General features: G+C 39.9%; 1 protein-coding gene across 2 annotated transcripts in view; it reads right to left on the bottom strand.

Annotated features, from left to right (window-relative positions):
• The window catches only part of LOC111150525 (synaptotagmin like 5), a 120,721-nt gene extending 116,657 nt beyond the window's left edge, over positions 1-4,064 (bottom strand). For both annotated transcript variants that reach the window (XM_022508018.1, XM_022508016.1), the window contains exon 1: positions 3,946-4,064. In XM_022508018.1, coding sequence (XP_022363726.1) covers positions 3,946-4,064 — 119 coding nt within the window. The remainder of the gene's footprint in view (positions 1-3,945) is intronic.
• Positions 4,065-23,508: the final 19,444 nt, after the last annotated feature.

The raw sequence follows: 23,508 nt of genomic DNA, 5'->3' as shown, positions 1-23,508 counted from the left end.
TATGCTGTGAGGAGACCAGCAGAGTTCATTACTGAGATAAGCCCAAGAGTAGGTGCCAAAGAGAACATTAAGTCCAGATATGTTTTCATGTACTGTGGCCAAATGGAAATGACATCTTCTCAGTAAGAGTAAAGCCCAAATGAACTGCTAACATTATAAACTGAAGATTTCTTAGGCCAACACCACGAAGTAGACATTTAACAGCGTTTGTTTTTAGGCGTGGAAGATCAAGTAGAGTAATGTTTTGTTAGTAAGATTTTTTTTTTAGGAGGAGATACTATGAACCATGTCCTCTTTTATGTTAGGGTGAGCTCTTCCAAAGTTAGAAAAATCTATGGTACAAAATGATCAACGAAGATCTTTTTGTGCTTCCAAACTCTATTTTTTTCCATTTGCATTCACTGTTGGTAGCTCGATTTTATTGGCATCACCTCCTTTCTCTTTTTTCTCTGCATGAAAGCCATCATTAAAGCAAAATGATTTGTTCTTCACAGAGAACATTTAAAATACTCTTAGTCTGTAATAGTTGAAACCTGGGTCTAGGTATCTCCTACCATTTCTTCCTGCTTGGTCTGAGGGAAAATAAATATATTGGAGCCTTTTGGGTGAACCTAAAATGCTCTTTTAGTAGGTAGACACCTCTTTCCAGACTATAGTTCATGCCTGGAGATAATTATCAGGCTTGCCATGTGCCTTCTGGGTGCAGAGCACCTTCAGGAACACCCACAGACCAATCTCATTTTAATTAATGCCACACTTTGGGGCTACGTGGGCTGTAGTGCACAGTTGGGCATCAGGCCTAAAGCACTGATTCAACACAATTTTGATATTCCTCTATGTTTCTATTTTAAGAATAACCTACTGCAATGAATAAACACACAAAGAAACAATAAATTCACTGCTTTCCAAAGTCTTGTTGACTTACTTTCCGTATCACTTACTTCTCTGTAATCATCCTAATTCTTAAAACTTTTCTTGGTCTTCCATTTCCTTCTGAAACTCATTAGCAGACTCTGAAGGCAGTTTTGTGGTTCATGGTAAACAGCTAAAACACAGTTGACAGGTAATTGCTAATGTCAAATCTTTTTCACATTTCAAGGCCAAGCTCAAGCGTTAGCCCTTCTGTGAAAACCATTCCTTCAGTTTCTTATTCATAATTAATTGCACTTCCTCTGAACACTGACAAAATATCAATCTACACTTCTATAACACGGTAAAAACAATCACCACAACAGTAATTAAGATCCCTGTTTGGTCTGGTAAACTTCTTGGTTGGCTTTTCCAAAAGCTAACTCTGGGATGTAGATTTGTGTGCAAGCGACTTATGGAGTAAGTACCCTTAGGAGGAACACAGAAGGGAAGGGTGGAGGCAGGACAGAAAAGGGGGGAGGGGCTAAGTGAGGGTGTGGTCTTTAGGGGAAGTCCCATCTCAGCATGATTCCACCGGAAACTGTGAGGCAGAAGCTCCACGGCAAAGGCTGTCAGCCATTGGCTTGGGGCTGCCCAGCAGGGACAGAAACTCAAGTTTGCCTGGTACTTGTGGTTCTCTAGCCCTACTGCCAACGCTTGTCCCCCAAGGGTAGTCCTCTAAAGAAGGTACTAGACACCATCCTTAGCAGTAAACATGTGGAAACTGGGAGATGAGAGCACAGACCACAAGGGATCTGAGTGGAGCTCAGTAGAGGACTGCTAGTGTTCACTACAACACATACCAACAATAGGGCCGATGATTCTAGCCAGCAATTATCAAGTACTTGCTGTATGCCAGCATTCTTCTAAGCCCTTAATAATATTAGCTTATTTAATCCCTACAACAATCTTATGAGGTGCCTAATGCTATTATTTCTGTTTTGTCAAATGAGGGAACTAGATTTATCCATGGAAACAACCTATCTAAACTGACACAAAGACTTCACGGTGTGATTGAGATGTGAATCAACAAATGTGGCTTGTGATTCAACAGCATGTACCGGAAACACCACGCCACTCACTTCGGTGTGGCTTCTCAATATATAAAACTGTTAAGAGTGACAGAACCCAAGTCATCTGGCCTGGGCTCATATGTTGGTAGCTGAGAACAAAAAGAGACAACATATTTAATACAGTTGGTGCAGGGGGAAAAAAAAAACCTCAATAAAATATTAGCCACTATTTTTATTAAAGATGAGAAGAAGATACAGCAGCTTTAAAAAATCTATTCTCTATAAAGGTATCACTTGGGTCTATCAGAGCCTTTCTTTTGCTTTCCTCAAATAAGTTTGAAGAACCAGGAAATCAACAACTTCATTCGCAATAGCTCTGTTGTATGTTACACAGCCCGCTAAATTTCTTTATGGAGAATAAGGGAAAAGGACAAGGGAAGAAACAGAAAAGGGGGAAGAGTATAACAGATTATTAGGGAAAGTTATTGGGAATGACAGAAGCAAACATTCTGAAGAAATTCCTATTCATTGTACTTCGGCGTTTCTGAGGCTGCGGCTGTTAAATTGTGTTCTCCTGAGTAGAGTGATTTTTAATTCCCCAGAGCATGTCATCAGTTACCAGCTAGTACCTCACCTCCCATAAACAATATAACTTTTTGCAGCACATTAGAAAATTTAGTCACTTTTCGTGACTGGAATACAAATGCCAAAAAAACATCATTTCTGATATCTTTAAAAATCATTAACTGCCTTAACCTGAATTCCAAGCCTTTATTCCTGTAAGATTGCTTGAATTCTTATGAAGGATGGAAATAAAAATTCTGGGCTCTTAACTATGAAATAAGCATCAATCGAGAATATTTCAATGTATTTCCAATTCTAGGATCCTAGTTCCTTTAGGCACACTGAATATCTTTGCAACATAAGAACATAACCGTATGATAAGTTTTCTCCTCAATAAAAAATGAAATACAATAAACTTAAGCTTTTTGTGGTCTTTTCCTTATGTTTGTGGAAATGGTCTTTTCCTTATGTTTCCTTATGTTTGTGGAATTTTCCTTATGGTTGACTTCCAGTTTCACAGCATTGTGGTCAAAATGATCACAGTTTTGGGAGACGCTTAAGACACAGAAGCTGCACAGCTGGTAGTCACTGAGAAGGGAACTCTATTTATTTCTGCTCCTCTAGTTGGGGTGAGATGGAATAGCCAAATATATTTAACAAGCAACCCAGCACAAGCAGCAACCCATCCCAATGGGTGTGACAACCAATCAAAACAGTGCTGGGACCGTTCGGAAGAGGTGGTGCAACCAATCAGAATGGCTGTGAGCTGAAACACAGGTGATGTCATGCATGGGGATCCAGCTAAATAACAACCTTGCCTACAACGGATGGGAAACTCAACTGGGCCCATTCTACTCAACATTACTCACACAGAGACTTATTTTTTAAAAATTCAGGTAATGTATGGGGTAAAATGAGAGTTTTCCTCTCTCCAGATCCCCTTCTTCTCTCAGCTATGGTAGGAAGGAATTCTCAGAAAGACTGACCTGAGAAAGGCATTATAAATAAATAATTGTGAACTTACATACCAGGCACTGCACGTGTATTGTCTCCCTTAATCCTCGCAACAACACTATGAGGTGGGCAATTTTATTATCCTTGTTTTAGGGATGAGGGAACTAAGGCATGGAGAAACTGAGTCACTCAAACAAGGTCACACAATACATCTCAGAGCTGGTATTCAAACACAGGCAGGCCTTCCACTTCACTACCGCTTAGGATATTATTAGCAAACGGCATTCTCATCAGCACCATATCATCTGCTCAATTCCATCCTCCCATCTAGCTAATGATAAAATATCAAAGACATTCTCTGATATGTGGGCTACTGCTGGGGACCCATAATGTCACTGACCAACATTTGTTTCCAGCATGGTCACAGTTGCCCAATTTCTGATCTAACCTGCTTCAAAGAGACAGTAGTCAAGAAAAGCAGAAAAATTTTTAAAAAATATATTACCTTATTCTCTTGTCCTCCACTTTTTTCAAGTATTCATCTCTCTTTAAGACTCCCAGGATCATTTCCTTCTCATGATCTAACAGAAATGACAGATTGATAAACTCCGAGTTCTTAGACATGGTATTCCAACAGCAGCTCTGAATAGCAGTGGTCGAATCTTCCAGGAAAATTGATATCCACAGTTCTGGATGGTAATCAGGTATTCTTCTGGGCTACACAGAAAAGAGAAACCACTGGGATTACATTCCAAGAAAATCTTTATTGTTCTAACCGAGAAAGATCACCAAAGCCTTTGCTACGGTGTCCGGTCAGGGGCCAGCTTAGTTTCACTGATGGTGACAAAAGCCAATCCTTCAGAATGGCTCAGAGCAGGAATCATATCTGCTGGGGCAGAATCCCGAAAACCCAGGGAAGACAGAGAAGGCAAAGGAGAGAAAAACTAGGTAGGAAAATTAATTAGGCCATTTCCTGAAGAGCGCACACAGTGTCTACTATTTGAAATAGTGATATACTTAACTCAAAAAAATGTTAATCATAAGCAGGCAATTATTAATTTATTTAATAAATTATTTTTTATTTTATGGCTTATTACCATGAAATATTATTTATATTTAGTTGATTCCAGGTTCTCTGTGCAAATTCAGCTTTTCTGCCTTATAATTAGTTTCCTTTACTAGCTAGGTCCTGCTACCACCCTTCCAGCTGACCCATGGGTGAACTGAGTCACCACTGTGGGACACCAAGTGCATAGTCTGGACTGTTCCTTAACTGCCTCCATCCCTATTGCTTCCCTTCCTCCCCACAGCTGGGATGACTGCATGAAAAGCACTGCTGGCAAAACAAATATGAATCAGTGCTACGTGTATCCCTTGGAATGTTTCCTACAACCATAGCAATGAATGAAAAAAAAATCAAGTTACAGAAGACTTCATGCAGAATGACAGCATATATACGGAAGAAAAAAAACTGTAACAGCATTATATCTAATTTAGGAATATACACATTTGTAGTATCGATACAAGGGATTTCAAGGGGAATTCGGAGGTACAATCAAAGAGAACGCAGGAACTTCAACCATATTGGATAATGTTTTACTGTCAGGATGACTATTTATATCTCATGATGTACATATATGTGAATTATTCAAGGTATCTATTACATACCACAAAATAGCTGTTCCAAAACTTCCCCTTACCAACATAAGAAGCTCACTGGGCCTTGTCCCTCATCCTAACTCTTGAGCACATTCTTTTACTAGCTTGGTAGACAGAGTCTCTCTGTACATCCCCATAAGAATGAAGATTCTAGGCCTACGGCCTCCTCCCCTGACAGTGTCCCTCAGTCGTCCTCCCAGGTCTATGAATTAGAGTCTATGTGCAAGTTACACTTGGTTTGCTTGATTATAGCCAGGTTTCCAAGCATAACTAGATACCCAAAGGCTGCTTTGGGGCCTCCCAGTCGCCATAAGGCTAGGCTGACATCAAAATCTCAGGAGATCAGAAAGGACAGGGTCTTGTCCAAAGCCTAACTTTCCAAAGTCCCTAGGTGTTTGTTCTATACGTTGTACACCAAACCATAACTTGGCTGAAATAACTCAGAACTGAAATTCTTCTGATAGGTCGAGAGCTAGGCCCCTCTGAGAAAACTGCCCTGGTCTATACAGACTTTCCAGATGGACTCCAGGCCTTTCCTCCATCTTCAAAATCCTAGAAGCAGCAGAGATCAGAGAGTCCCAAGTTGACGTGAATAGGAAGCAACAAGGTTAGAGCAAAGGGGGTCTTCAGAAAGGTTAATGGTTTGGTTTTCACATCATTGGCAACTGTGGTCTCCTCAGATGAAGAACACAACTGGTTTTTCCACCCCTTTTGTTGTTCATCTGGTCTCACTGAAATGGAAAAGCCACTTGGTAACTCATGGATGAAAATGCTACCATTACAGACAGGTTCACTTAGAATGTATTTTTTAAAAGATTTTATTTATTTATTTGACAGACAGACATCACAAATAGAGAGGCAGGTGGGGGAGGGGGGATGTGGGGGAGCAGGCTCCCTGCTGAGCAGAGAGCCTGATGTGGGGCTCGATCCCAGGACCCTGAGATCATGACCTGAGCTGAAGGCAGAGGCTTTAACCCACTGAGCCACCCAGACACCCCTAGAATGTATTTTATATTTGAAATGTCAGATTTTGAATGCCCTGTATGAATATTCTGTAGAATTGTAATTAGAAGTTATTCAAGGGAACAGGAACCACCAAATGTTTGAGTCGAAGCTTATGGCTATCCTTGCCATGGATTGTAAATGCAAATCGTTGGAGAATAAAAGGAGGGAGGGCAGTAACACCTCAAGGTAGCCTCTGAAAGTGACAGAGAAGATGGGAAATCATACAAAGATATAAAGGAAAGGAAATGGCCCTGGGAGAGTTTCATTAACAAAATTAGCCCTAATAGATTTTTACTCATCTGTACCAAGACTGAACAGAATGGATTTATATATGAGTGGCCAAGGAGATTAGAAGGAGCTAAAACTGTATCTAGAAAATGAGGATGTTTCCTCCTGAAGGTAGGACTGAATTGTGATTTTAATTTAGTAACAGGGAATCTAACCGATAATAGTCCTTCTGGAGAAAGATGGGGTGAGGAAGAGGAGACGGTGAACCTGGGCACAGACAAAGGAGATCTAAGGAGCTAGATGCCCATGATGTCCATCCAGACGCTGACAAAAAGGAAAGCACTTGGGCCTCAAAACGAAGGTAACACATTTATTCCCTGTCATGCATGGTCCATGTTGAGTGATGGGGCCTCTGTCTAGCAAATTTCATGACATTAATCACACAAATCATACAACCATTTCCATTTCCTCTTCATTGAATTTCACTTCCTCCTGGATACCTCTGATTGTAAATTGGCTTGCCATAGAGCTCTCTTTCTGGGGAGTGGATGCCTGGGCCCTGCTAATGGAACACTCTGTGTTTGGTTGTGTTTGAACCTATATCTAATCTGTTCTCTGTACACCAACCAAAGGAAATTTCTGAGCCTTTGGAGGACAGCATCTGGGCTGGGATGAATTCACCTAAATCTCTATAATTGTTTAATGCCTCTTTTCAGCTAGTTCAAAGATCCTTCTGGAGAATCCTTTGCCCCCTACACACTTTCATCAGGTAAGAAAAAAAGAGTGAAACAATCACCAGTGCCTTTTATTTTTTATTTTTTATTTTTTTAAAGATTTTATTTATTTATTTGACAGAGAGATCACAAGCAGGCAGAGAGGCAGGCAGAGAGAGAGGAGGAAGCAGGCTCCCCTAGAGAGCAGAGAGCCCGATGCGGGGCTCGATCCCAGAACTCTGAGATCATGACCTGAGCCGAAGGCAGCGGCTTAACACACTGAGCCACCCAGGCGCCCCTCACCAGTGCCTTTTAATACCAGATTCTCATTATTATTATTATTTAGTTAAACATGCCTAGTAAAACACTAGTCTGATCAGAAGAAATCCATTTTTATTTTATTTTTCAATACTTTCACTTAAACAGAAATTTTTCCTTGAACATTTCAGATGTGAATTTTCCCCTCTCTGCCCAGCAGTCTTGCCAAACTGAGCTAAACTATTTAAAAAGATGACAAAAATGTTTCTAAGTCATTCTTTTGTCTTTAAGCAAAGGCAGCTTTGGACAGATCATTAACTACTGAGCACCAGAAAAGACACAACAATAAAAAATTCTCGGGGCGCCTGTGTGCTCAGTCGTTAAGCATTTGACTCCCAATTCTGGCACAGGTCATGATCTCAGGGTCATAGGATCAGGCCCTGCATTGGGCTCTGTGCTCAGTGCAGAGTCTGCTTGAGATCTTCTCCTTCTCCCTCGACCCCTCCCCCTCCCCGCACTCTCTCTCTAAAAAACAAAATCTTCAAAAAATTCTCACAGCATCACCAAAAGGCATCATTTTTTAAAAAGCATATGTTTTGAGCAACACACACTGAAATATAATATAGATCGATATCTTAGTCAAAGGAAAGAGTTGAACACAGCCTATTAAGGAGTACTTAAAATGCAGCTCTAAAAGTGAACTATTTCTGGAAGGGCTCTTAGAATGAAATTAATAAAAATAAAATCAGCTTCTTGTTTGTCACTGTGTGACAACACAACAGTGTGGGAGATTTCTGGCACACTTAGAGATGCTCAGGATACACGTGAAACAGCACATGCAAAATGCACCTGGGAGTGCCTTTCAAATGGCTGAGCTGGCAAGAATCCACATGTCTGTCAAACACTGAGACCTACCACAGAGATAAAGATGCCATGGGGAGTGAAATAAATAGTTCTTTTCACGACAAAAGACTCAAGGGCCGGTGGTATAGAATCACACGCATTTATTTTCAGTAGCGCAATTTCTTCCTACATGGACAACCGTGTGGCACATTCAATGGCAGTGCAGTAGTTGAATTACTTTTTTAAAGATTTTATTATTTATTTGAGACAGAAAGTGAGCAAGTGAGTGAGAGAACATGAGTGGGGGGTGGTGTCAGAGAGAGAAGCAGACTCACCGCTGAGCCAGGAGCCTGATGTGGGGCTCAATCCCAGGACCCTGGGATCATGACCTGAGCCAAAGGCAGACACATAACTCACTGAGCCACCTGGGCGCCCCTGAATTGTTTTTTTAATTTGACAATGGTATTGATTCTCTGAACATTAATTGGGAGGCCAATTATCAATATTAGCAGCTTTATAGCAATGCTCCAAGAGTGGAATGTTTCACAGTAATGACTAGCACTTAAATAACTCAACTAATCCTTAGAACTCCCTCACTAAATAAGTTCTAATACCCCCATTTTATAGATGAGAAAGCTGAGGCCTAGAGAAGTTAATTCACATGCCCAAGTAGTAAGTAACTCAGTGCAGTTTGGCTTCAGGGACCCTGCTTCTAATGATTAATGAGACTGCTTCTCAGTCCCTCCATTGACCAACAGCCTCCCACAAGATGTCGTGAGATATTTTATAGAATTTTTAAAAAGTTCTTTAGTCCAACAAAATTTCATATATGTCCAGTTAAATCAAATTAAATATTTTTTTCTCCTACGGAACTTCTCAGGGTGTCTGATGTTCTATTGTTAACTGTGAAGTTTCATGGAACACTCAGTTTGGAAAAAAGATATCTAACGTTATTCAGTTCTTATCTTGGCATCTTGTATTTTGGTATTGCTCTTTTTTAAAAAAAAGATTTTATTTATTTATTTGACAGACAGACATCACAAGGAGGCAGAGAGGCAGGCAGAGAGAGAGGAGGAAGCAGGCTCCTTGCTGAGCAGAGAGCCCCATGCAGGGCTTGATCCCAGGGCCCTGAGATCATGACCTGAGCCGAAGGCAGAGGTTTAAACTCACTGAGCCACCTAGGCGCCCCTACTTTGTTATTTCTAAATTGAAAACATCTTCCTACTTCTTTTACAGGACTACAACTATGTTTAAAAAAAAAATAAAACTGGTTAGGTGGGGCACCTGGCTGGCTCAGTCAGTTAAGAATCTGACTCTTGATTTCAGTTCAGGTCATGAGGGTTATGAGATGGAGCCCCATGTTGGGCCCTGCATTCAGCAACAAGTCTGCTTGGGATTCATTCCCTCTTCCTTTCCCTCCCACCTCTGTCCCTTCCCCTTCTCGCTCTCTCTCAAATAAATAAATAAATAAAATCTTTTAAAAATGGTTAGGAAAAAATCTAAATAAATTGAAGAGAGAAAAATTCAAAAGAAAATCAGAAGACATACTTAAATCTTATTCGGTAGCTCCCCTAAATGCTTTTTAACTACTAAGACTATAAAATTCTATAATGTCCCCCCAAAGCATCATAGAATGGATCACACACAAATTTAAAATAACTGTACGAAGGAAACTGCCACACATAAAAGAACCAAGTGATGCCTTAATATAAACCAGGAAAAATATTAATATCTAGAAAATATAATAAGATAAATACAAGAAAATAATAAAATAAGGGGCAAATAACAGGCATCCTATAGTATTAGCAATTCACAAGTAAATCACACAAACATGAAAAGATGCTCACTTAGCTCACTAGTTATATAAAGGCAAATTGCAAGGAGAAAACATTTTAGCTTTCCCATTCAATTATAAAAATGTAAAATATAAAAATCTGTACCATCCAGTGTTTAATGAGGGTGTGCAGAAATAGGTAAGCTTATGTCCCACTGGCAGAAGGAGAGATAAGTTCAATCCCTAGGTGAGATCATTTTCTGTGGGTCTTCTCCATATCCACCATGTCTTGTGAGCAGAGCCACTAGCTGGCCTTCTGCTCTGGACAATCCTTCCAAGGACCTTTGTTTAGTGACCAGCCTTGGAAGACACTGTGTCTGCGTGTGGATTAAGGAACAGATTTGCTTATGATTTGTTGAACAAAGCAAGTCTCTCTCCAGGGCAGAGGGCAGATTTCCTGGCAGCTCATTGTAAAAAAAAAAATTGAGGTTCCCTAAGTTCAGGGTTCCTCAGCTATTACACAAGTGCACTACGTGGACTATTTTCACCCGAGCACTCGAGGACAAGAGCAAGCAATGCCAACATGAAACCCCCTGAGACTTCCTGTGTTCTAAATAAAAGTCCATTGCATCTGACCCAAGAGTAGCAGGTCTTTAACTATCATCTGTAAAACCATGTCAGGCCCATACTCATTAGCCTGAAAGGAAGGCAAAATTTCAGAGCCTTTAGAATTCTCATCACCCTTTTTAGAAAATGAGTTGAATTTTTGAAAATTGGTCAAAGGGTACCAGGATTCAGTTATGCTAGATGAGTAATTCCCAGAGTTCGACTGTACAGCATCATGATTCTAGTTAAGAACACTGTGTTATATACTTAAAAAATTTCTAAGTGCCCTTACCAACCAACCAACCAACCAACCAACCATCCATCCATCCATCCATCCATCCATATGTGTGTATGTACATACATAGGATGGGAGGAAACATTCAGAAGTGATGAATATGCTTATGGCATTGATTGTGGTAATAATTGCATGGCTGTATGCTTATCTCCAAACTCATTAAGTTGTATACATTAAATATGTATAGCTTTTTATGCATTAATCATACCTCAGTGAAGTTTTAAAAATTAAGATGTGCATTTTTGACAACTTTTAAGAATCCATCTGATAGAAAAATACCTGTGTGTATATGTGAAGATTATGTATTGATATTCATGGTAGCATAATTATCCAGTGAAAATTTTGAAATTGCCTCATGTTACAGCAATACCATGGTTCTATATTAAAGTGAGGTATTTAAAAATATGTACCAACATGGGGATATCTAAACTACGTTGCTAGTTGAAAAAAGGGATATAGTTATGCTTTCAAATGTGTATGTGTCTAACACAATGCCATCAGTATATGGATATTTATAATATACACAAATGCAAAGGAAAAGGCATAGAATAATACATACTGATCTGTTAATCAAGTTGCCTATAACAATGAAAGCTTAGGGGGTTACAGAAGGAACGAAATTTATTTCCATATTGTTTATTATTTTCTTTTCTTTCTCTCTTTCTTTAACATTTTATTTGAGAGAGAGCACAGGTGAGCACAAGTTGGGGGAGTCACAGAGGGAGAAGCAAACTTCCAGTTAAGTGTGGAGCCCAATGCAGGGCTTGATCCCAGGACCCTGAGATCCTGACTTGAGCTGAAGTCAGATGCTTAACTGAGCCACCCAGGCACCTCCCCATATTGTTTATTATTTTAGACACATTCGTGTAATCATATATTCTTTATATCTTTAAAAAAATTCAAGAAACAATAAGGTTTGGTGGCTGAGTGTGGTTAGAAGGAAGAGAGAGAAGCCAAAAATAATTTTAAGAATTTGACCTTAAAAGAATACAGGTGACATTGCCAATGATAGGCAACTTGGGTAGCTGTGCTGGTTTTGATAGGCAATAATGAATTTTGGTTTCAGACATATTGTGAATTAGGTGATACCACTTGGGCTCTTCTGTGTCAATTTCCTGCTTCCATCTTGTTCTCCTACATCAGATTTCCTCCAAAACACAAATTGGATCATTGTTACTCCCAAGAATAGGATCTTTCAGTGTTTTCCCTTTGTTCCTTAAAATTCAAATTGTTTAATATGGTTTAAAAAACCCTTTGTGATCTGACTCTAGCCTACCCCTCTCTCGTGCATCTACCATTTAACCACATTCAACACTTCATTCTTCTAAAGAAGCCATGGCTTCTTCACCTCCAGATCTTCCTACCTACAAGACTCGGACTGCAACACCCTCTCCTCTCCTCACCTGCTCACTCCTAAGTATCCACATGTATCTGCCTAAATGACTGACTCCTAGTCTAACTGGGGTATCTGTGATATGCTAAATAATAACCCCAAAGAGGCTCATGTACTAGTCATCAGAACCTTTTCAGAGGTGACTGGGTTAAGGATCTTGAAAAGGAAAGATTATCTGGATGATGGGCCTAATGTAATCACAAGGGTCCTTAGGAGGGGGAGGTAGTAGAGCTAAAGTCGGGAAAAGAGGTGCAATGATAGCAGTAGAGGCTGAAGTGATGGTCTTTGAAGATGAAGGAAGGGGCTACAAGCCAAGAAAAGCAGGCAGCCCCTAGAAGCTGGAAAAGGCAAGGAAATGGATTCTTCCCTGGAGCCTCCAGAAGGAAGTCCTGCCAACACCATGATTTTAGACTTAAGACCCATTTTGGACTTCTAATGAATGAGATAAAGATGAAAATATTGAAGAATCAATGACTGGAATAAAAATCTCATCTCAGGAGAGAACATTGAATCAGCCTAAGGAGATGTTCTATGTAAAAATGGAAGGGGAAAAAGAAACCAAACTCAGGGCAGATGCTTCAGATGGAGAAAGTGGACAAGGTTCCAGTTCAGTGGGAACCACTGCACTGTTAGTGGGTTTAGAGTGGAATTTACCACTGAAATCACTGTACATGACATAACAGTGGCCTCTTGACCACAGATGCCATCTTCTTAAACTGTGGTAGGTTCTATTTAATCAGACAGTTAACCCTCTGCCAATAATTCTGTTACAGAATGTCATAAAAAATTTCCATCTTTAGAACAGATGTATGCAAAATGAACAGAAAATTGTTTCACTTAATTAAAAAAAAACATTGTCAGGGAGGACATAAGGACAAGGGAAAGATCCATCATACAAAATATAAGAGGAAAAACAATGATTGGAATTTTCCTTGGAAACCTTCTATGTAAGTGGAGCTTATTATCTCTGCATACAGTAAGAGCACTCATTCCTTCATGTTTCAGCTATCTGTTGCTCAGTAACAAACCACCCTAACATTTAGTGACTTAAAACAGAAATTTATCACTATCTTTTATAGTTTCATCAGTTCGCTGGGCTTAACTGGAAGGCACTCATTTTGGGGTTTCTTATGAGACTCTGTCAGATGGCAGCTGGGCTGAAGTCATCTGAAGGGTGGCCTAGGTGGAATGGTAAGGATAACACACTCACATGTCTGGCACTTGATGTCAGCTGCTGGCTGGGAGCACAGCCGGAGATGTTGACCACAACACCTATATGTGATTCCTCCCTCATGGTAGTCTTAGCGTAGGCAGAATTTTTACATGGCAGCTGTCTTCCACCCCCCTAGACCAAGCATTCTAAAGGTCCAAGCAGAAGCTGCAAGACATCATAAGGCTTGCCCCTGGAAGACCCAGAACATTACTTCTACCATGTTTTATTTGTCAAACAAATTGCTAAAGTCATTCTAGATTAAAGGAGGTGAATTCAATTCCAATGGAATGGGAGTAGGGAAGAATTTGTAGCCCTCTCAAATGTAGCATAGGTCACTTCCTAATATATAAGATGTATAAGACTGTGTTTACCGGGTGGTTTGCAGATCAAGGGTCGTGCATTCTTTGAGCTCGTTGATAGGAATGAAAAAATTGCTTGTGCACCATGACTGCCTATTTACCGTACTGGATCAGTACAAATAGAGGCACTTTTAGCTATACAAAGAGAAGCAAAAAGGGTTTGAAATGCTCATCAGTTAAGAGATAAGCATGCAAGAGTTATTGTTATTTTACACACGCAGACACATGAATCAGTGACATGGTAGGACAGTTGGCAGACATGGAAATTATTTGAGACTTTCTTATAAACAAACAGTAACGAGGGTACTGGCGGGTATCCAGAGAAAACAGATGCCATGGGTTCCAGGGACACATGAAAGAGTAACAGAGCAAGAAAAGATAATGTTCTCGATGCAGAGCCTGGCAAGTAAAACGAAAGTCTCCTCGAAGGGTTTCTGCAAGACTTGTGGATGCTCCATTATTTGCAGTAGAGATTCATGAAGCTTTCTGAAGGATACCTTAGACAGCCAGTAAGAACGACAGGCTCTCTACCTTTAAAAAGCATACATATGTTTTAACAAAGAGATTTCAGGGGTTCATAAACTATGGTTACGCAAAAGTTTATATGCCAGAGTTAATCACTGCTAATATGAAGCCCTTGGAATCAAATGCAGGCTCAGTGCACCCTCAGAGTCGGGGTTGGAGAAAGTGTCATTCTTCAGAAATGAATGGAATTAAAATTCTGCTCCCCAGAGAGAATAACTTGGACAGGTTACTTTAAGCTTCCGCATTTCAGATGATTCATTGGTCAAACGGGAATGTTAATGTCCACTTCCTTGGTTTGTTGTGAATACTCAAATGAATTAATGTATCTAAGGTATATAAACTATATATAAATGTATTAAAATGTATATAAAATGTGAAATGTCCCTAAAGCACAGTATCTGGCACCTAACAGTTGCTCAAAACATTTGAGACCCATCCATTCATTCTGCTTAACTTCAACACATCATCAAGAGAGATCAGTCAAAATGTTACTCCATTCCTTTTGAGTCACAAAATACCCACAGGTCTCTCTCTAGCTTCCCAGACTTTCCACTAAGAATTTGCAAACTTCTTGGAAATTGCTTAGAAAGTCCACAGTTTTTATTAATAAGATTTTTAACGATATTAAGATTCTCATACATGATGACATGCTGGAAGGCTCATAATATGAAATGAAAAAATCAGGATATAAAACTACTTAGTACGGTTTCAGTTTTAAAGGAAATACATACACACCTAAATATTACAGAAGAAAGAATGGAAGGAAATAAGTCAAACTATTATGTCTATCTCTGGGGAGTTACATTATGGCTGTATTTTAATTTCTTCTTTATAATTGTCTTTAGCTCCATGTTTTGACAATGAACACATATTCAACACAACATCACTGAAAAATGCAGCAAATGTCATCGCTGTCAAAAATGTATTCTACCAATATTAGCTCAGCTTCATATGCCATGATATACAATGCATATATCCATGGATTATTATGCTTGGCTATTGAACAGGAAAATATTTCACTAGTAGAGTCATATAGGTTAATAAATCAATTGAGGTTAGTAAAGCCATTTTTTAAAGTTATATTTAATTCATTACAGTATGTTCTGTCTGGAAAACAAAACAAAACAAAAACCAAAGGATGGACAGAATGGGTTACAGACTATTTAAATGGTCATGCAATGAACATGAATAAAGCCATGTGTCAGAGCTGGAACTAGCAGATACACAGATGAAAAAAGCATGGGCTCTGTCCCAAGGATCTTGTCTCTTTTCTAATGGAGACAGACATAAACACAAAAAGAATAGTTTTATAAATGCCAACTTGGCTTTGAGAACACAAAGCAAAGAACAATTAGGGAGAGAAGAGTGGCCATTTGAGGATGTGAAGACAGTAAATAGGACAAGTCAGAAGAACACATGACTAGTCCAGGGAATAGTGAATAATCCGCGGGCTGGGGGCTGAGTTAATGGTGGAGAGGTGAGAGGAAGGAGGGTGCCAGCGAGGGAGGAACACGGTATCCAAATAAAGCATCTGGACTTCATGGAGTGTTTTGCAAACTGTGTCTCTGGGAATGGTTTCTTAGGAAACACAGCAAGGCAAGTTGAGTGGCCAAGGCTGTGGCTCAAACAGAGGAGCTCTGCTTTTATCGGGTCTATAAGCTGGATTTCCTGGCCCGATTTTATTTGAAGAAAGAGTTCCATGACCTTAACAAGTCTGAAAACCGCTCCCATGCCATCAAGCTGTCAGATCCTTTTAAGACAAGAAATAGCAGAGTCAGCTTTCTAGCTGAGATCTGGGTTTTGAAAGACATCAGCTCTCAGTGATCATATGAAAAAGAGGGCAGAAGCTCCGTGGACAATGTGGAGGCTCCTGCAGGGGGTGTGAGGGAGAAATCAGGAACTAAATTGTGGTAGTGAGAAAGAACCCAAGGGTCATTTTTCAAATATTTGGGAATGATCCCAATAAGATCCAGCCACCAACTAGATGTGGGTGGTGGACAGAAGAGAGAGTGTGACTCCAAGGTTTCTGCCATGGGGAACTGTAATGGGTCTTAAGTTTTAGTGTATGTAAGAATCACCCACAGGGTTCGTTCAAAAACAGATTCCTGAGGGTCCATCTCCACAGAGTCTGATTCAATAGGACTGGAGTAACGCCTAGGAATGCTGATGGTAATACCGTTGCCAGAGATTGAGAATACAAGACAAAAAAGGTTGAGAGAAAAAAAAATGGAAATCCGCACATGTTGAGGTCCAAGTGCTTATAAGGCAAACATCAACAAAGATCTGTCCAGAAAGTCATCTGGAATATGGAACTGGAGTTTATCAGAGAAGTCTACACTAGAAGCATTTAACTGGGAATCACTGGTGCCTATATAGTGGCAAGAGTTATGCAAGAGAGAACGTAAGAGGGCAGGGATAGGAGCATAAGGAACAATGATTAAAGAAGGGACAAAGGAACAAATGAGCTAATGGAAAACTGAGAAGGGATTATCGATACAGTAGGGGATGCAGTTGAGTCTAATGATTTGGAGTCAAATATATCACTTAGAGTCTGTGTAGGCCACCATTAAGTTTTCAATTAACCAGTCAAGTAAACTGTTACAAACACCTCCAGCTACTTGAAATACCACACTAAACCCAGAATCTTTGGAAAATGTATCATTTCAATAAAGTTAGCCCAATCCAGTGTTATATCAAATATTCCTTGCCCTAATATCCTAGTTTCTAATAATAATATATAAATTAGTAAGTCTTGCAATTATTTTAGTGTATGATCCAATGCCTTCAAGGTCATGCTTTATACTTGTCCCCCTGGAACATGCTAAAATCTGACCAGTAATTATGGACCTTGCAGTAACAAAGATTATTCGGGATGGGTGTTGAGAATAGACAACCTCTTGCATGATAGATAGATAGATAGACAGACAGACAACCTAACTTGAAATGAGCCATTGGTTAGGAGATTGGAAGTTACTGATCAAGACCAAAGGAAAGAAGACTGCAAGATGGACATCTGAGAGGAAGTTCTACAATAGATATTATAGTGCAGGAAACCACTTGAAGCCTGGAGAAGTTTGAAGCTTCATGCATGTTCCAGTAGATCCTTTTCACAGGAGTCAAAGTGAGCTAAGCAGAAACATCTTCCTACAGGTAAAACACATGGTCAGACAGCTCTTGCAATTTCAGAACCATGAACAAACACTCTGAAGTCTTAAGGAGCTTGAAGACTGATATAAGAAAATGCAATATTCTACCCATAAACTGAGCTAACCAGCCTCCAACCCCAATTAACCAAGCTCTCTTGAGGATGGCAAATTACTCCTAGGGAATCTTGCTTCCCAAGTCTTGATGACATGACCTAGCTGAGAAGACACTAGGTCCTTTGTGGAAAGCTATTCCTTCCACTCAGGCAAGTCGCTTGCAACTGCCAGGAAGCTCTATTTTTAAACTAAACCAGCAACTGACTCTCACCTGCCCAGACCTCTCTTCTAGAGGAGGAATTATCCATAAATACAGCCAACTTGCTGCCTCTCATACTTAGTATTTTTTCAGTCTGATTAGTAATGCCGTGTCTGCCAAATGCCCCAAAGAGCTATGGAGAGTAAGATGAACAGCATGTACACTTCTCCAAGGTGGTCTTACACCATGGTCTACCCTAGAGGTTGACAATTTTTCTATTAAGGGCCAGCCAGTGAATAGGTTAGGCTTTTCGGTCCAAGATGCAAAATCATGACTATTTTGTACATACTTAAAGAACAAGAGAGAAAACAAATGCCCACAAATGTTTTATTGACAAAATTTTAAAAATAATAAAAAATGATTGCATTTGTGTGGGGGGGGGGGTTGTGGGTTTTTGTTTATTGACTGGTTGGTTGGTAACACAGATCCACTAATGAGAGGAATGGGATTGTAGGGCAGATAACATTTCACTTATCTAATGTTGGTATTCCTATAATCAAAATCATAGTAGGTCTGACAGTGTCCCAGACCTACTAAATTTGAACCTGAATTTTAATAAGCGCCCCCAGTGATTTGCAAGCACCCTAAAGTTTGAGAACCCACCAGTCTAAAGTTTTGTAAGACTACCTGGGCTCCATCTCTATTAGTTTCGGAAAGGTAAGGAAAGCTATGGATCCTAGAAAAGGTTCAAGAACCATTCAAGGTCCATTCAAGAACTCCTATAGGGTCTGTAGCCCTGAAGTTAAGACCTCAGGAACTCTGCTGTCAGACCCACCTCAGGATGAATATGTTCTAAAATTAAATTATGGGGATGGTGTCCAACCTATGAATATAGGAATAAAACATTGAATTGCATACTCAAAATAGGTAGATTTTAAGGTATGTGCATTATGTCTTACTAAAACTCTTTTTTAAATCAAATTAAAGACTTTGAGTTTGGTGGTGAAGCATTGTATTTTTATTTTAAAGATTTATTTATTGGGGCACCTGGGTGGCTCAGTGGGTTAAAGCCTCTGCCTTCGGCTCAGGTCATGATCTCGGGGTCCTGGGATCGAGCCCCGCATCAGGTTTTCTGCTTAGCTGGGAGCCTGCTTCCCCTTCTCTCTCTCCCCCTGCCTCTCTGCCTACTTGCACTCTCTCTGTCAAATAAACAAGTAAAATCTTTAAAAAAAAAAGATTTATTCATTTATGGGGGCGGTGGGCAGAGGGAGAGAGAAACTAATGCAGACTCTGAGTATGGTGCCCCACATGGGCTGTATCTTACGACCCTGAAATCGTAACCTGAGCCAAAACCAAGAACTGGATGGCTTAACCGACTGTGCCACCAAGGTGCCCCATGGCATTAGATTTTTAAAACTTTCTGTGGGTTTCCAAAGGACAACTCAAGGAGACAACTGCAAGAACTCCAAGTTTTGGAGTCAGGAAGCTCTGAGTTCAAATCCCAGCTTTCCTACCTACTATGTTAAAGAAGCTAAGCTATGTTATCTAAGTCATAAGTAATCATAACTGTTCAATTACCCATGAGGTATTCTATTGTATATTGGGTTCTGTATTTCCTGCTTCATTAGTATATACTTGCCTTAATTCCTTTTCCTTATGGCTCATGGTAAAAATGACAGCAAACACTCACATAGCACTTACATACACGTGCTAGTCATTGTCCTGTGGGGCTGGTTTACATATGTTAACTCATTCAGGCCTCACGTCAACAGCTGGAATTAGTTATTTTCATTATTACCATATTACAGATAGGCACAACAAGGCAGAGGGAGACTAAGAAACTTGCCCAAAGCCACACAGCTCATAAGTGGTGGAGTTAGAATTCAAACTAAAGAAGTTTTCCTCCAGTGATTGTGTTCATGACCATTATATGGTACTGTAGAATTTTATATATATGTATATATAATTATATATATAATTGTTAATATATGTTAAAAACTTTTATATTTCACATTTAAAGAAATAATAAATTTTATATTTTGTATTTAAAGACATTATATATTATAAAAATAATATATAATTATATATAGAATGTTATATATATAAAATATGTAACTCAGAGATGTATCATACTCACATATAGTTTTGTCTTGCTCAATCTTATACCAATCCCAGCACTCTGGCTTTTGAGGGTGCACATATGTATGGACCGAAAGACTATACAAAGATGGACATGTAGGCACACCAGAAAAATGAACGATGGACTGTTGTAAATACAGATCCCTTTGCCCCTGGGAAAGGGGGGCTCAGGGCAGAGGTGGGTTCAGGGACTAGTGCTGGTCTGCAGACTCTTACTGTCTGTGACAAGATATGTAGAGAACTGAGAGCATTTACAAACTCTCACAAGAATTTGACACTGACATGACAAAGGAGTATGTAATCTGTGGACTCATCTCTTCCTACCGTGCCTTTTTATAAAAGCACTGGTCTGAGGTGGCTTGGAAAATGAAAAACAAAGAAACTGCTTTTTTGCCACAGATTGTTTCAGAAACACTGTTCTCAATCTGTTTTCTTTTTCTTTCAACGTTCCTCAAGCTAGGTGTTCTCTCTACCAAGAAAAAGAGCCTGGGGTTCTGAAGGTCAAGTTTTATTACACGACAATGCAGAAAAGATGTAGGATATGACATGGGAAAAGCTTCCCCTGACTGAGAAAGGAAATAAAAGCTCCAGCAGTGGGTCAGGGTGTGGAGAGGGCAGAGGAAGATAGGTTAGAAAGGGCCTGGTGTTACTCGGCTCCCATGAGAATGGCCCGAAGAGCTGAGCTGGGACGGGGCACCTAGCATGGCTGAGACAACAGGAAGTCTTACAGGGGCCGGTAGACCTAAGGACCCAGAGAACACAGGTCCCTCTACCCTGGACAAAAGGGCAGAGAGAGGAGGCCAACTGGTGAGACACTGGGAACAAGGACAACACAGCAACAGCTTTGTACCTGCCAGCAGATTGGGTGAGCCTGTGACCCAGGAAGAAAGGTAGAAATTGGAGGAGAAGGAAAAAAATACCACAGGGAGACACCTTGAGAAGGACTTAACTTGACCAAGATAACTCACAGCCAGCAAGGACTCTGGTTCAAATCTATACTCTGAAATTTGTTAGCTCTGGGATCTTGGAGACATGACTGAACCAAGACATCACCTTGGTTACATGGAAAGCACTTGAATAGTCCTTGGGGCATAGTAAATGCATGGAAAATGTGAGCGGTTACTAAGATTCTTCGTGGCAGCCCTGGACCTACATTTTATGTTTGCTAAGCCAGGGTCAATAGTTTCCCAATATAACCAACCAAATATGACCCCTGGATTTTCTCATTGTTCAGGAACCTGTGCGGTGCGAATATTTGTTACATCCTATTCTGCCTAAGTATAAAGCCAAACACATCACTATTACTCACAAAAACAATAAGAGAGTCAAACGGGAATTCACTTGATAGAAAATCAATAGCTATTTGGTTTGTAGTGTATAACTGATTTAGAAATGACCTGCCTGTGTTTGGAGCTCAAACTTGGTAACAGCCAATGAAATTAGACGACAGCTATGAGTCGTCTAAAGTAAGCTGACTTCTTCCTTCTTAAACATGGCTAATGCAAACAAAACATTCCAGCCTTTCCTTTTTCCAAGTTACCGACTAGACTTCCTTGTACTTTTTTTCCCTGGGCTGGTCTGTCAATTAAAGGATAGTGATTCTTTGTCACAAAATGTGTTTTAATATATATCCAGTTCTAGTCAAAATATAAAACTTTAAAATTATATACATTTGTTTGTAAGCACAGACATCTTTAGATATACTATTACATGCTGAAAATTGGGGAAAAAAAAGCCTATTTTGTATGAGGTCCTTACTGCCTTGTTTGAAAACAAACCCTTGATATATCGATTGATTTAAATGAAATTAATTTCAAAAATTTTAATCATAGATTGATTTTAATGTGATTTCATGCCAGGAGACTAAATATTATCGCTGTCTATATATAGCTCTTGGGAGGATTTATCAATGGATTTGTCTATAGTCTGATAGGTGAAGTAAATAAATATGTTTGCTATGATCTCTCTTGGTCTGTGTTTACCAAGTGGGCTGTTGCTGAACTTTTTATGACCCAGATAAAAGTATGTTTAGATTCAAAGTCTATTTTTGAATCCTGGAACGTCATTATTTGATGGCTACATCCCAAGTATGATTTCTCTATACACACCTGCCGTCTCATCTCAACTATATTTTCTGGTAAGATCTACCACTTCCATTCTTAGAATACATTCTCAATGTTCAATGATTTTGTTAAAAAAATATTGTTTGGTTTTGGAAATTTTACTTGCTTTAAAATGAAGTACCCCTTACACTTGCTTTGTTATGCATCTTCTTAATTTCCCTCCAAGCCCTGATGCCCTTTCGGAAATATTTTCTGACCGCACAACATCAAAGTGAAAATGCCACTGAAGTCTATTTACATGAACCACAAACCCCGAAATGAATCGGACGTGCTCCTAATGTAGGAAGAGAGTGCTTCCTGGCATTTGATTAGAAAGATGAAATCAAATTAACCTGGATAAGTCAACTGTTACAAGGACCGGAAACTGCTAAATGAAACTCCAACGTGAGTTACGAATGGTATTATGCCTACTTGGAAAGGAATACGGTTATTAAGGGGTTCAGTGGCGTTAAGACTGATTTCAATATTTTAATTCAGTGGAGAAGAAAATGAAGTAAAAACCTCTTCGATTATTTTTGTAGCTGATAACGCTTAAAGTAAAAATAGAAAAACCCTATGGTGAGAGAACACGTAAATGAGTAAGTAGTAGTTAAAATAGGAAATAGAAAGCAAATGGCAACTTGAAACATTGAGCCTGAACTTTTGAAATGTCAGCAAAAGCAAAGATGGAAACTAACACACATTCAGGGAAAAGTCCCCGTGGCTAGAAGCCACAATGAAGTACAATGTAAAGCGGCTGCCAACTTACAGTACAATATGCTCTCTAGGAAAAAGAGGGATCACTGTTTGAGACCTCTGATGCTCACATACAGATTCATGGATGAGAGAAATCAGATTCCTCTTACACAGATACTGGAAAACAGTATAAATCTTATTTTAGAGGCACCTGGGTGGCTCAGTTGGTTAAGCTCAGAGCCTTGGCTCAGGTCATGATCCCAGGAGCCTGGGATTGAGCCCCGCCTAGCCTAGGGCTTCCTGCTCAGCAGGGAGGCTGCTTCTCTCTCTGCCTGCCATTCCCCCTGCTTGTGCTCCCTCTCCCTGTTTGTCTCTCTCTCAAATGAATAAAATCTTTAAAAAAAAATTAAAAATCTTTTTTTTTAAAGATTTTATTTATTTATTTGACAGACAGAGATCACAAGTAGGCCGAGAGGCAGACAGAGAGAGGAGGAAGCAGGCTCCCCGCTGAGCAGAGAGCCCGATGTGGGGCTCGATCCCAGGACCCTGAGATCATGACCTGAGCTGAAGGCAGAGGCTTAACCCACTGAGCCACCCAGGCGCCCCTAAAAATCTTATTTTAGCAATTTTTATATGTTATGAAAAACGCTCAAACATTTAATAGCAGTTGTCAAGGAAAACAGACTACAATATTTAACAGCTGCCCAAGACTCCAGAGCCTGCTGCCCTTAACCACATGCCAGGGCACAGAGCTGCTGAGATGATAGGACTCAGTGGTGGAGAATATGGGCTCTGGTTCTGGGCTCCTTGGGTTTGAAACCCGGCTCCGTTATCCATCGGTTATGCATAACCTCGATGATC

The sequence above is a fragment of the Enhydra lutris genome, unplaced genomic scaffold (assembly GCF_002288905.1).
Source record: "Enhydra lutris kenyoni isolate GAN:26980312 unplaced genomic scaffold, ASM228890v2 scaffoldscaffold23, whole genome shotgun sequence".
Taxonomy (NCBI): domain Eukaryota; kingdom Metazoa; phylum Chordata; class Mammalia; order Carnivora; family Mustelidae; genus Enhydra; species Enhydra lutris.
Note: the sequence above shows the minus strand (reverse complement) of the source record. Positions and strands in the feature narration are given on the sequence as shown.